General features: G+C 50.1%; 2 protein-coding genes across 2 annotated transcripts; one reads left to right on the forward strand and one right to left on the reverse strand.

Annotated features, from left to right (window-relative positions):
- The first annotated feature begins 10 nt into the window (after window positions 1–10).
- On the forward strand, window positions 11–573 carry EMC6 (ER membrane protein complex subunit 6). The gene has a single exon (XM_005424413.2). It carries the CDS (start codon window positions 59–61, stop codon window positions 389–391), a length of 333 nt encoding a protein of 110 aa, XP_005424470.1. The 5' UTR covers window positions 11–58; the 3' UTR covers window positions 392–573.
- Window positions 574–1,144: 571 nt separating this feature from the next.
- P2RX5 (purinergic receptor P2X 5) lies at window positions 1,145–11,358 on the reverse strand. The gene is made up of 12 exons (XM_005424414.2): window positions 11,150–11,358; window positions 8,364–8,514; window positions 7,934–8,005; window positions 6,935–7,010; window positions 6,467–6,563; window positions 6,021–6,101; window positions 5,418–5,556; window positions 4,716–4,852; window positions 4,359–4,452; window positions 3,796–3,861; window positions 3,377–3,459; window positions 1,145–2,999 (listed from the first exon to the last, which is right to left on the reverse strand). Exons 1-12 carry the CDS (start codon window positions 11,284–11,286, stop codon window positions 2,924–2,926), a joined length of 1,209 nt encoding a protein of 402 aa, XP_005424471.1. The 5' UTR covers window positions 11,287–11,358; the 3' UTR covers window positions 1,145–2,923.
- Window positions 11,359–14,378: the final 3,020 nt, after the last annotated feature.

Raw genomic sequence — 14,378 nt, forward strand, 5'->3', positions numbered from 1 at the left:
GTTTGTTTCACCTCAGTGTCGGTGCGAGCGAGGAGGTGCCCGAGCCCGGCGCGGAGCCATGGCCGCTGTGGTGGCCAAGCGCGAGGGGCCGCAGTTCATCAGCGAGGCGGCGGTGCGGGGCAACGCGGCCATCCTGGACTATTGCCGCACCTCGGTGTCCGCCCTGTCGGGCGCCACGGCCGGGATCCTCGGCCTCACCGGCCTGCACGGCTTCATCTTCTACTTCCTGGCCTCCGTCCTCCTGTCCGTGCTGCTGGTGCTGAAGGCCGGGCGGCGGTGGAACAAGTACTTCAAGTCGCGGAGGCCGCTGTTCACGGGGGGGCTCGTGGGAGGGCTCTTCACCTACGTCCTGTTCTGGACTTTCCTGTACGGAATGGTTCACGTGTACTGATGCACGGAATGTTCGCCGCTACCGGAGCTGCAGGACTGTTGCCAAAAGTCACTACACAATAGGCCAGCTCACTTTCCAAACTGTTGTCCATGGCTCGTGTCGTTAATGCTGTTGGTAAATTATGTCCAAGTACGAATTAATCAGTAGCACTGTTCTAATTAAACTGAATGTGAAGCACCGTTTGGATGCCTCCTGTATTTGTTTTCTTTTTAAAGGATAATTTCCATCCTAAAAACAGGCATAGCTGTGGGGTTTGATTGATAGTCCCGTGTATCCTTTTTGGTTTGGATACACACACCAGTTACAATCCCCTCTGGATGTACTGCCTGTCCCTACACACAAATGTTGAAGCAGTAATGAAATAATGAAATTATTTTTAAATAATTCCACTGACACAAGAAAATAATCAAGTGGATGTAAAGGTTGGGTTCAGAAACATACATGCAAACGTTCTCTTCCCTTACTGCCATCAGTAAATGGCACTGTCACAGGTGCTTGTCACTGGTCTCCAGAAAAGCCACAAAAGGGGATAAATCCATCACCCACCATCCAGGTAATGCCTTTCCTGTAGCCCTGTTCCTGCAGAAATAAGTGATTCATCGATTTGCTCCCATCACTATCACCACACCAGGTGGTGTGACCTGAAAAAACACTTACAGAACACTCCCAGGGAGCACTGGCCTAAAGTGACACATTTTATTGCTGAACATGAAACACAAGGAGAAAAAAAATAGTCAAAGTCAAGAAACAAGCTCCTGGGAAGGAATCTGGTTATGTTTTATTAACAGCAGGGGTTGTAGGAGTTGTGTTACACAGCCTAAAGAAAGGAAACATTCTAGGGGATCTGGGAGGCCTGGAGACTTAGATTCAGGAAATAGCTTTGGTCCTCTCACAGGAGGATGTTTTGGCATGTTAAAACAATGGTTTCAGCAGAGCACAGTCAGCTTTGCACGTCAGGAGGAGCTGCTTGCTTGCCAGGAGTTGTGCCAGGCCCTGATGTCACACAGAGGGGGTTCACTCTGTGTTTCACCATCTAGAAATTACTCAACTCCATTTAAACCCTGACAGTCAAAAGCCTGGTGGGAACTCTTGTGCAGTTCCCCGTGTGGTGACTCTTGTTTGCCTTGAGGAGAGACTCCTGACATGGAGAGAAGGTTTTGGGTGAGATCAGAGCACCAAAGGTACACAGCTTATCCTAAATGAACTCCAGTGTTTAATTCTATTTTCTAGCCCCAATTTTGGCTCACTACACAGAAGCAGAGGAGGGGGAACTAGACTGGGTGGGGTTTGCTGTCAGTGACTGGGTTCAGAGATTGCCACTAACAGAAGTGAATTTTAATTTAGGATGAACCTGTACCTCAGAGTAACAACCTTAAAGAAGCTGAAGCAGAGGTGGCTGCAGCTGCTGGTGCCATTTGTGCAGACACTCGATGGCAGCAGCTCCCTGATGCTACTCTCAGATGCTGCAGCAGGAGCCCTTTAACTTTTGGTATTCAAAGCATGCACAGAAACATTTAATCTTCATCAGGACAGCTCCCAGTCTGTGGTGATGAGGCAGCATGTACAGAACACGATGATATTCCTTAAGCCCTTTCCTGAGATTGGTTACATCCTCACATGAGATAAATGGACAAAATGGGCTGCAGGGAAACTGATTTTGCTGACAGACAAGCACTTGTGTTTCCTGGAGGTCACTGGTGTTGCAGGAGCAGGCAGATATGTTCTAACTTCTCTGCTGTTGCTGTATTTGGAGGAGGCTGGCCCAGCCTGTGGCCCTGGCAGAGCTGCCCCTCTCAGTCTGCAGCACAGCCTGGGGTGCTGTGAGAAACAGAGGCACTGAGTGCCCATCCAGACCTGTCCAGCACGAGAAATCAGGCAGTGGTGCAGCGAGGACAGTCCCCAGCAAACGAAAGCAGGCACTGGAGGCAGGAGGCAGAAGCTGTGCAGGTGCTCCACGTTGCTGCTCAGTGCATTCGCCCCCACAAGAGTGACTGTCCCCCCTGCCTCAGGCCCTGCAGGATCACAGCCCTTTCCCCAGCCCCAGGAGCTGCTCCAGTGCCACATTTCCCTGCATTTCCTGAGCAGAGCAGTCCTGCTGCTTCACACCTGATGGCACATCATCACCCAGGCAGGAGCTGGAGGCGGTGGCTGCCACGGTTGGGTTTCAGCTTCAGCCCTTCCCAAAGTGTTCCCATCACAGCTTTTCTCCACATGGATGCAAAGCACAGCCACGGGACAACGCTGGCTATTGGCATAAGTACAGATATATCTATCAGTGGATATAAAAACATTCATTTGGTGCCTTCTTTGTCCTTTTATAAAAATCCTTTTATAAATCCATAGTGATGACACACGTTGCAAGCTCAGGATCCCAGAGAAATCCCAGGGAAGAAAGGCAGTCTTTAGAGAAGGTGTTTTTCCTCTGGGAATCCTGATCATAGCAGGCCTGATCTGGGCTATGTCCACCTCCCAGTGCTGGTGTGGTGCCACACCTGTGTGGATTTCCTGGAGCTGGCAGAGCCTCTGCTGTGCCTAGAGCCCATCGAGCTGCTCCGGGCTCTGATTCCCGTTCAGTGTTGGGCTCGACAGGGACTTCCTGGAGCTGGACCTGGGGAAACAGGCACAGGGACAGGATGAGCAGCCTGGGATTGTTTCAGGAGGCAAAAAAGGTTCCCAGCCAGGCCTGTCTCACCTTACCCAAAGGCCCCTCCACATCTCAGTTTCACAAGGCTCTTGGAGCTGCCCCAATTCCACCCTCAGTCATTAGGGACCAACAGCACGAGGCCATTGCCAGCCCAACCATGACACAGCAGCTGCCTGTGCTCTCCAGCTCACTGCAGCAAGGAATTACAGAGGAAGCCAATAACTTGGCCAAAATCATTTGGAAGAATATATTTCCCTGGAACTGTGCTCCTGTATCGCCTCCTATTTCTATCTCTCTTAACAAAAAGCCATGATTTTTAACACAAAGCCAGGCTCACTTACTTGACTTCCTCATACTTTTTGCCTCGATAAAAGTTACTCTTCTTGATCAGATATATCAGCACCAGGTCACAAAAGAAAGCTCCCTGCAAAAGGAAAGAGCTTGTGTTTTATCTTTGAAGCAGAAGAGGAAGTGTTCTGATTTCATTAGAAATGAACATTAATGAAAGGCTAACTTGTAGAAACTGAGTTTGCCTCCATGCATTTTCCAGGGAATGTACATATAATATACAGCCTGTGTGGGTGTTTAGACTACCAGGTTTATTAACAAATGCTTTTAAGATAGGACACAGACACACAACTGGCTGAGTAATCCCAGTAGTAAAGATTCTGCTGGAGAAGGTTTAAACCCCCCATCCCATTTTCATCCCATTTGGAATTTGGGTCCCCTGGGGTTACTTTAAGACAAAACATTCACTTACAGCTCCCATGAGTGCCAGCCCCGAGCTGATATTGATAATGGTGGGAATGATGCTAAATTTTCCTGCCTGGAAGAACAAAGGTCATGAAGTCACCACTGAGAGAACAACCCACAAAACAAACCCAAGGGTGTGGTACTGCCCTGGGGAAGCTGCTGCTGCCCCTGGGTGTGTTTTGTTCCCGGGCACAACCACGGGGGATTTGCAGTGAGCAATCTTGGAGGCTGAAGGTCTGTGTGTCTTAGGTCTGACTGTCCCTGGCTGCATTTCTGAGCTTGCATCATCCCTGGATTAGGCTTCTTTTCTCTCTGCAGTGCTTGTACATGGAAAACAAGTCTCTGAGACACATTTATTTCTGTTGGGCTTTACACGAGCCTGGTTTTAAGTAGAGGAGGTGCAGGCTCAGCTGCACTGCAGGTGATCTCTCTTACATGGGGATTGGTTCCACATGGATGGATGGGAAAAGCCCTTTCCTACAACAAGCCAGACAGGCTGTCCTCATCTCAGAGCTGCCTCCCCCCACTTCCTTTCTCTGCAGGCTCCGGCACATCCTGGCCTGCCCTCACCTTGCCATTCACCATCACATCGAAGCGGATTCCGTAGGCTTTAATGAGTGTCCGGTAGTCGACCCCCTCAGCATCCCGGTAATACTTGGCAAACCTGCAATATAGCAATGCTGGATTTAATTCCACCTGCCCCTCTGAAGCCTTTCATTCCTTCAAAGAGATCTGTTCCCTTATCAAAGCCAGCTTTAGCCTGCCAGGAGCACTCCCTACCTCCCTCCCTTCTCTGCAGCGCTCTGTGCTCGGCTGCAGCAGTGCCTGGCACAGGCTGCTGCCACTCCACTGCCAACCTCCAGCACCTGCAAGCCCAAGCAGCCCAGCCCAGCTGTGATTCTGCATTGTGGCCTCTTCTGTACCCACCTGAAGTTGTACCCAGAAGAGATGGAGGTTTCTGCAGACTTGTTATCCAGCCGGCTAAAAGAATATTGAGGATTACATTCAGAAGGGGCTTTATCAAGATCACAGTTCCATTCAATCTGAATTCCTATCACACCACCCTTAAAAGAGAGAGACAGGGTGAGTTGTTTAAGCTTAGTTCAGTTAAAGTGTCTTCAACTTTGTCAGACCCTTGGGCAGGCTTTCCCCAGGGACAAGAAGCAGCTGCACTTCTGGTCAAACAGGGGGGCACACACTCCTGAGTTCAGGTGGGTGACATTAATCCCATTATTACTCTACAACCCCACTTCTCCCTGAGGTTTCTCCTCCCAGGACACTGATTTCATTCCATTCCACGCTTCAGTGGGGAAGATGATCTTTTATGCATGGATGGATTTCCAGAGTTCTGGGTTTAAACCAACACTGTAGTAATGTTGAAATTAAACAAAGAATCCCTGCTGGCAGAGCAGCAGTTTGAATAGAAGCAGCCTTGAATAGAAGATAAGTGACACAACCAGCAGTTTTAGAGGACCCCCATTCCCTGGGGACAGGATAAATGGGACCAGCTTGATTTTAAGCACCAGCACCTCTGCAGTGCAGCGCAGGAGGCAGCTCCCTGGGCAGTGACTGTTCACAGGCTCCCAGTGAGCCAGCTGGGAACACCCACGAGCCCCAGGGCACTCCTACCTGCGAGGCCATTTCCAGGAAGTCGCCCCCAGCCCAGCGAACGATGTTGCCCAGCACGAAGATGGGGCAGTAGGGATGCTCCTGGCTGTACCGGCAGCTCTTCAGGTAGGACTCGTTGTCAGTGGCCAGCACGTTCATCCTGCACGTAGGAAACAGGGAAATCCACCTTGGCTCCCTCTGTCCTTGCCTTCAGAGCCTGCAGCAGGACTGCAGAGACAACAGGCTTTTCCAATACCCTCTGTGCACCCTGAGGGTGTCTCTGCTGCTGGCCTGGGGAAAGCAGTCTGTCCCCCAAAAATGACCTCCTGGCCAGCTCAATCTGGACTCAAGAAAGGACTCACACAGAACAGATTGCCAGACTGCTCCAGGGTGATCTGTTTTTCTCAAGGGAAAACAATAGGATTCTAGAAATGCCTATCTGAGCCCAGGACCAGAGCCAGAACATTTCTACACTGCTTTGGTTTGTTCACATTGAAGCTGCAAAAGCAAACAAATATTTTTTTAAATTTGTATTTTTTGCCAGCCTTGACCAGGCACTTTATTTTTCTGGAGGAGGGGGAATATCTATTGAGCAGGAGCAGCTCAGGAAGCTGTGGCACTTACTTGGAGAACTTAAACTTGGGGAATCGAATGGAATTCTTGATGTAAACAGTGAAGTTTTCTGCACTGCCCAGAAGTGGTTTCCTGCAAGAGAAGGGTTTGTTCTCTGTCTTTGTCCCTTGCCCACATGTGAAATCTTCAATTGCCATTTTAGAAGCAGCTTTATCCAGTAGGTTGGATGGCACCAGGCCAGCTGTGCCACTTCCCCCACAGTGCCAGCAAGGGGTTGGTGAGGAGCATGCAGGTCCAGGGGACACCCCCAGAGCTGGGAACAGCCAGGGAGAGAAGCAGGGGGAGCAGAGAGCCAGTCCTGCCAGGGGGAGCCTTGCAGAGCCCCCTCCTGCACTGAGCAGCCAACATTCCAGCAAGAACCCAAGCAGAGGGGACACAGGAACTGCCCTGGGTGACACACAAGCCAAGCAACTCAAGCTTGGAATGCAGACACGTACTTGGGCTTGGATCTTTTCTCCACTGGGCACCAGGCCAGTATCTCACAAGTCCCTCTGGTGCTGCCCCTGTCTTTCAAACAACGGCCAGTCTTAACCCCTGTGAGCAGACAGCACAGAAAAGGTCACAGCAGCAGGCACCTCCTCTCCTTGCCTGCAGGGCATGTGAGAATTCAGGATTTTCCCTCTCCTCCCTGCTGTGAAAGGGCCTCTCAGCTGGAACAAACACCCTCTTGTTGTGCCTCTGAGCAGCCTGGGGTTCCCTGGCCCAGGCACCACAGAGCTGTGAGCAAGGCAGGGATCTCAATAAAAGAGAGGAAAGGGGAAAGGGGAGAAAGGAAAGGGGGAAAAGGAGAGGGGAAACAAAAGGAAAGGCCTTGGTGCTCTCTGCAATCAGAGATCTGAGGATATACCCAGGCTGAGGGCTCTGAAGGACACCAGACACAGCTCAGACAGGGACATGTCCCTTACCATTGCCAGCCACCACTGCTTCCCCTTCCAGGCAGTCCGTGTCCCTGTCACACAGGGCATCGGGAATGCTGGCACTCTGCAGAGGGGAAAGGACACAAGTGACAGTGTGACAGGACACCAGAGACACAGAAAGTGGGGTGGGTTCTGTGTGAGCACTAAAACCACACAGCTGAAGTGGTAACTGGGGGTCATGCACACATATCCCAGCACCAGGAGCACCAGCACTCAGCCACACCCTCCCAGTTTTGGGTTCTGCTCAGTCTGGAGAGGGACAGACTGGAACAACCAACATCAGTACTCACCAAAACCAGGCAGGAGCCCACTTTGCTGTAAGATAACCCTACCCTGGACCTAAGCCACAAAGTTCTCTGGCCCAATGTGCCCCTGTCCTGGCCACCAGAGGACAGCAGTGCCCTGACCAAGCCAGCTGTGCTCCTGGTGTGACACAGAAAATCCATCTACTCCATGGACAAAAATCCATCTGCTCCATGCACAGCACTCCCTGCACAGCCACACACCCCCTCCCCAGGCTCCAGCCCACTCCAAACATCTCCACAGAGGATATTCCACAAGCACCTCATACCTTTGGCATGTTCTAGAAGGTGCTGAGCAGCCACCCCATGTCTGGGAGGTAACCAGAGCCTGAATGTTCAGCACTTTCCAGGATGGGGCTCTTTAAAAGTCTCCTCTCCCCATAACTACCCAGAGTCACATCAAATTTGTTTTCCCAGGGCCTTTTCTAACCCTGAGCAATCTCCAGCTCAGGCAGAAATTCAACACCACCCTAAGTCAGGAAGTCTCTGCATGATCAATGCCTCTGGAAGTTAAGACAGCTGAGCCTCCCAGGTTTACAGTAATTTCCCAGATTAGCTTTTACACTACAGGAAAAAATACTTGTCTTTCATCCTTCCTTTCTTTGTGTCTCCAGAAGTGTCCTCTGCCAGCTCTTAGCCCCGGTTTTGCAGGGGTCTGGGGGTCAAGGGGCTCAGTTCTTCCTACCTCAGCACACGTGGCTTGTCTCTGGTTTGGGGTCACAATCAGATTTGTCATGACAAAGAAGACACTTTCACCCTGCAATAAACAAAGAGTCAGAAAACTTGGTTTACTCTCAAAGTACTTGTAAATAAGAAGCATGAAGCTCTCTTCAGAAGAGAGCAGCCCCCTCTCCCCACGGCTTTTCAGGCTGAGACACAACATCACCCTTTGTGTGGATATTTGTTTGGATGAATTCCCTCACTCTGTGCGTGCACACACAACCATGAGAGCCAGCCCACGGTCCTGGGGGGAGGCAGAGCACCCCCAGCATCTCCAATAAAAAACTCACAGCAGAAAACCCCTTCCAGCATCACTTTCCTGTATCCCAGCTCCTGCTAATTCACAGGGAAGACCTGGATAGATCCCTTCAGCACCCACAGGGGGTGATGCCAACCTGGGGAGGGATGACATAGTCTGCAACATCCCAAATCCTCTCCCCCAGCTCCGAGGTGTTGGTGAAGGCCACCCCTTTCAGCTTGGTGATGACAGAGCTCTGGAGGGACGTGTCTGTGTCCTGGTAGCCTTTCTTGACCACAAACACCCACCTGTGTGAACACAGCAGCGTTAGGGGCAGTCAGGGAATGAGTCAGACAGAGAAATTCACACTGAGGTCAAATCAAAACATACCAATGACACCAAACCCTCTGCAACTGCTACTGCTGATAAAGGATAAACTCCAGGACACGAGCTGTGCTTGCCAACAGTGGAGGAGTGTGTAACAACAGGTCATGAGGTAAGAAACCAAAGCCTCCCATCTGCGCTACACTCAGCAACCCCAGAAAGGAAAAGGAAGAGCAGGGCTGTGTCTTTCTTGAGATGAAAAACAAGAGAGGCTTTTGCAGGTTCACAAGTGCAGAACTCTCACTTCAGCACACAGACACTGAGCTGCCAGCCAGCAGCACACCGGGCTGGGAGAGAAAACCCCTGCAGCTGAGCTGGCAGGAACCTGCAGGGGATGTTTCCACTGGATCCAGCTCCTTTGTGAGCCAGGGTGATGGGAACAGCCTGGCTGCCCCCTGGGAGAGCTGCTGCCTTGCTAAGCCATCCAGGGAAAGGCTTTGCTCTCTCCTCTCCTCTGGAAGCAGCAGGAGTTCCATTTCCCTGGGTGAAAACCTCTGGCTCAAATGAAACGCTTCCAGCTCCCCCACAACACTGCTAAAATCACCTGTCAGGACAATAAGTCGCCCTTGAAGAAGCTGAGGGTGCTGGGGCAGGTCGGGAGAGGGAGAGAGGCTGAATCTGTGGCACAGCTCCCCTTTTCGGGCTCTCCTGCCCACGGGGGCTGAGCAGCACTGGGGGCACCCAGCCCTTCACCTGCCACGTGTGGCAAACGTGCACATGAACACTCCCCACTGTTATAAACACACACTAGAATACTGGCATTTCACAAATATTAAAATGGGTGCTAAATGTATAATGTCAAAGTAACTTTGCTATAAAGATATAGTTTATATTTCTGTTCAAGTAGTGAAATAGCTGATAGAAGTATTTTTGTGTTGGGATAATATTCCATGAACACAAGAAGACCCCTGCTATTGATATGCCAACTGTCAGCACTTACCATCAACAGAAAATACGGACCAAAGCCCAAACTGGAGGTAATGATAAGAATGATAAAACCACAACCAAGGAATACAGATGCTCTGAAAAGGCAGCCCTGAGGATGAGCCCTGCTAAACAATTCTTGGAACATGTTAACTGGTTTGGGGGAAAGTGTCAATATGCCTAATTGTTTGTTAACATGCAACAGGCTGATGCAATAGAAATGGTACATAAAGGTTGGTTCTGAAACAGCCAGGGTGCTCTTGGTGGAACGCCAAGAGGCACCTGGCTGTTAAACCAATTGCTTTATTGGCTTTGTCTCCTATTGTCCGTTATTAAACTTTTACACTTTCACAGGAGAGTCAACCCTGTTTTTCACACCCACCCTGGGAAGTTTCCTCCTCTCCCCTTTTCCCAAGAACACCGATTTCCTCTCCCAGGAGGGCTCAAAAGCAGATCCTTGCATTTTCTGCAGTGAATCAATGAATCAATGGCAGCTGCATCCCAGAAATAGTCCAGAAGGGTTTGACATGATCCCCACCCCAAGCCAGCCTGTGAACAGGGACATGTTCCTGTAAGCCCCAGGCACTGCAGGGACCATCAGCGACAGTGCCAGGGGTTTGCAGGAGGCCACAGATGCCAGAGGAGGAACAGAACCCTGCCCTGTCCATGCTGCATCTCTCTCAGCCCTCAGCAATGCTCTGCACAGGATTCCTCCTCCAGCCAGCCCGTGCCAGAGTGCTGAGGAGCTGCTCTGCTCCCTGGAGCGGCCTCTGGGACTGCACAGCTTTCTATAAATACGCCCAGCACCTAAAAATGACTCTGCTATATTTAATCGGTGGAAACACGAGGTGTGGGAAAGGTGAAGGGACCACGAGCACAGACAGTGAGGGGACAGCTGGGTGTCACAGTCTAAAAAGCCTCAGAAACTCAAGGATCAACAGCACAGGCTGGATAATTCCAGGTCTGGGCCTGCAGGGACTGGTCACACACCAGTGTGCCCAGTGTGCTGCAGAACTGGGCCTTTCCCAGGCTGTTCCTGAGCCAGTGCCCTGCTCTGAAATGAATGCAGAGCAGCTGACATTGCTGCTGCCTCAGCCCCCACAGCCTGGCTGCTGCAGCCCACTCCAGCTCAGAAATCCCCCATTTTCTGCTTTTCCCTCCCCACTCCAGCTCAGAAATCCCCCATTTTCTGCCTTTCCCTCCCATCTGCACCTGAGCAGGTCCCTGGTGCTGTGCAGAGAACACAGGTGTGCCCCAAGGCTCAGCACCAGGGCTGATAAAGCTCATTTGTCCTGAGGAGTAACACAGCAGGGTTTGGCACCATTCCCACAAAATATAGAAATAAAGGCATAAATAATGCAGTACAAAGCCATAGACGCTGGGTCTATTTTTAACCCAACCTTAATCTGAAGGGTAGAGCTGAATCTAGGCATCCCTAGCAGGTGAAAAATCAGACATAACCTATCACACACTACAAAATGCAGCTGTATAACCCTGTCTGATGAACTGCATTGAAATCAGGCTGTCACTGTGTGCAGAGTGCCCTAATTTATCCTTATCACAGCAAAACCCATCCTTATCACAGCAAAATCCACCTTCATCACAGCAAAACATGAAGCAGAGGGTGATTCTTACCCCACCAGGTAAGCCAGGATGGAGAGCTGCACCACTCGGTAGAGGACCCCAACCTTCTTGTTCTTGGCAATGACGTATTTCTCGGTTTTATAATCGAAGAGAGACAGAAATAAAGCCTTCCAAGCCACCTGCCCCATGCTCCCGGCTCGCTCGGTGCCTGGAGCAGGCTCAGCTCGCACCACCCACACGTGCAGTGCATGGAAACCTGAGACAGCAGCCCTGCTCTCCTCCTCCTCTTCCTCCTCCCTCAGCTGCTCTCCGGCAGCAGCTCAGTCAGGAGCAGCAGCTGCACTGTCACATCCTTCCTGAGCTGCTTTCCAGCTGATTCATCCCTCGGGATAGCCCCTGTCCCTCTCCAGGTTTCATTCTCTCCCCCCCCAGGAAATGTTTGGAATTAAATATGTTACAGCACAAAGCTCGTGTGACAATGCTCACACAGAATGGGCTGGGCTGGAAGGGACCCACAGGAACCACCCAGCCCAACCCTCAGCCCCGCACAGACAGCCCAAAAATCCCACCCAGTGTTTCCAAACGCCCCTGGAGCTCTGGCAGGCTGTGCCCATTCCCTGGGAGCCTGGCAGAGCAGAGGGAGCTCAGCATTTTCCTGATGTCCACCCTGACCCAGCTGCAGCCCTTCCCTGGGTCCTGTCACTGTCACCAGAGCTCAGCTGCAGCATCCGGGGACACAGGGACAGCCTCTCACCATTTCTCACTGATTAAAGCCTTTCTTCAGCCTTTACAGGATGACAACACACTGGGGTAAATTTTTGATTTCTGAAACTTTTGCATGAGCAATGAGAGCCAGAGTCCTTGAGAACCTGCCTGGTTCCCACTCCTTCCCGCCCAAACCCAAACTGAATAACTCATTAATAAATTCTGCATGTGCCTAAGGATAAATCAATGTCCAGGAGCTGGACATGAGGAAACAAGCACAGAGGGTGAGCAGCCTGGGTTTGTTTCAGGAAAAAATGCGGGCAAGAGGCTCCCCCAGCCAAGCCTGTCTCACCTTGCCCCAAATGTCCCTCCATGCAGGAAAAGCTCCAGATCTCAGTTCCATGAGGCTTCTGGAGCTGCCCCAATTCCACCCTGGGCCATGAGGAGCAGCACCAGGCCAGGGGCAGTGACACAGCAGCTGCCCAGCTCTCTGCAGAATTAATTACACAGGGAGCCAGTCACTGCTAAACTCATTTCAAGAAACAGAATTTCCTGTAATTGACCTCTGTTTGCCAATAACAATTACTGTGCTCCTGTATCTCCTTTTATTTCTATTAGGCAGAAAAATGAAGAAACTGCACAAACCCCTTCCTTGGGAAAATAATTCTTAAGAAGATCTCAGTTTTTATGAAATTGTTATCCTTCATCCTCCTTAAATTCCATATCAAATTTGAGCGGATGGTTCTGTTTTCTGATGAAGTTGCTCCAAATTGAAGTTGCTCCAAATGAAGTTGCACAAGAGAATCACAACCAGCATCATAAGGAATGAAGAACTCATTTTATCCCTCATCCCAGAGCCATCCCTGGAGTTCCTCTGCAAAGGGAAAGAAACCTTTCTCCATAAACTTCCTCCCTGCAAAGGGAAAGAAACTTTTCTCCCCTTTTCCCCTGCAAAGGGAAAGAAACCTTTCTCTTCTCTCTCTTTGCTCTCTGCAAAACTAGAACAAAACCTGCCTGTGGCCTCCTTGAAACCTGGTGGCTGCCCTGAGCTTTTGTAGTTATTTTCCAGGTCGATTAATCTGAGACAGGTTAAAAAAAAAATCCCTAGAGTGAGAAATGTTCTGCTCTAGGTGAGGCCTGAAGGTGTAAACCACGTTCGATCACTGAAATGAAAATAAAATTAGAATGCAAAACTGATATTCTCTTGTGGTTTTGGAGGCATCAGCAGAGGCACAGGTGGAATAGCTGTTTTGGAATAAAAAGTTTCCATTTGTACCAAATGTGCCTCAGAACACTGCTCAGCACAAGCTCTGTTTTTGCTGACAATGCTGTTGCTGCAGAAGTTTAACTTGTACTGAGCTGCAAAACAATTTAGCTGGGATTTTGTGGCACGCTCTTGGGTGTTGTTTTTAACACCTGGTTTTCACAGCCTTGGGTTTTGGGTTTTTTTTTCCCCTTGCCTGGAAATCAATTCTACGGCTGGGTTTGTCAAAGAATTTGTGGATGTTCAAACGAAAGCAATTTTGTTCATAGCAAGGGACTAAATAACCCAAATTGTCACCAGTTAAAGATGCAAATAATGTAGAATCTCTCAGTTCTTCTCAAGGGGCAGAGAGTGAATTTTCTATGCAAGGTATTTCCCTTTTTGACTTCCACATCTTGAATTTCCCATGGAAAAAAAAAAACAAACAAAAAAAAATCAAAAAACCCAAAAACCTCCATTCCCATTAGGGCTGTTTCCTCAGCCTGGGAATTCTCCCAGGGAGGATTTCTCCTCCATAACTGAAACTTCTCCTTTCTCTTTTTTTCCCTCTTCAATTCCTGCCATGTCACACCTGTATTTAATTCCTCACACTGCTGACTTTGATTGCCTCCTCATAATTCACAAATACTCACAGGATGCACATCCCTGCCTGCCCAGGCTGCTCCTCATCTCCTTCTCCTCCACCTGTCACTGCTCAGCTGCCCCAGAGCTGATCTCAGCCTCTAATTCCACCTGCAGGGGTGGTGAAAATCAAACTTTCAACCTCTGCCCTGACCCAGGGACGTTTGAAACGCTGCAAGGTCACATCTGACCCTGGAAAGATTTCAAGATCAGCCCAATAATATCTTGAAATTACACCCAAACAGAGCGTGTGCTTTGCAGGCAGTGGCAGACAGCCCTGGCCAGGACAGCTGTGATTCACCAGAGCTGCTTTTGGGTTTTTGGGCACTCATCCTGGTCACTCCCAGTGCCAAATGCTCCCTCCAGGCACCCACTGATCCCCACCCTGCTCCCAAAGGCTGACTCAGAAATGCTGAGATGTTTCTCCAGCACTGAAAAGCTCCTGCAGCAAATGTTTGAGTGGTGCAGATCCATCTTCTGTCAGAAACAGGCGCCAGAGCAGAGCCTGAAATAGCAGAGGCAGGGAGGAAGGAAAGAGGGGATTTGGCAAGGAAATGATCAGGGAAAAGGCAGAGGTCAGCTCTCTACATTAGTCATTTGGTTCTTGTCACGCTTGTAAGCGAATATCTGCAAAAAAACAAGGTGGAGAGTCAAAGTTGGGAGAGGAAGTTTCTTCAAACTTCAGCTCAT

This window comes from Geospiza fortis, unplaced genomic scaffold, assembly GCF_000277835.1.
Source record: "Geospiza fortis unplaced genomic scaffold, GeoFor_1.0 scaffold538, whole genome shotgun sequence".
Lineage (NCBI taxonomy): Eukaryota > Metazoa > Chordata > Aves > Passeriformes > Thraupidae > Geospiza > Geospiza fortis.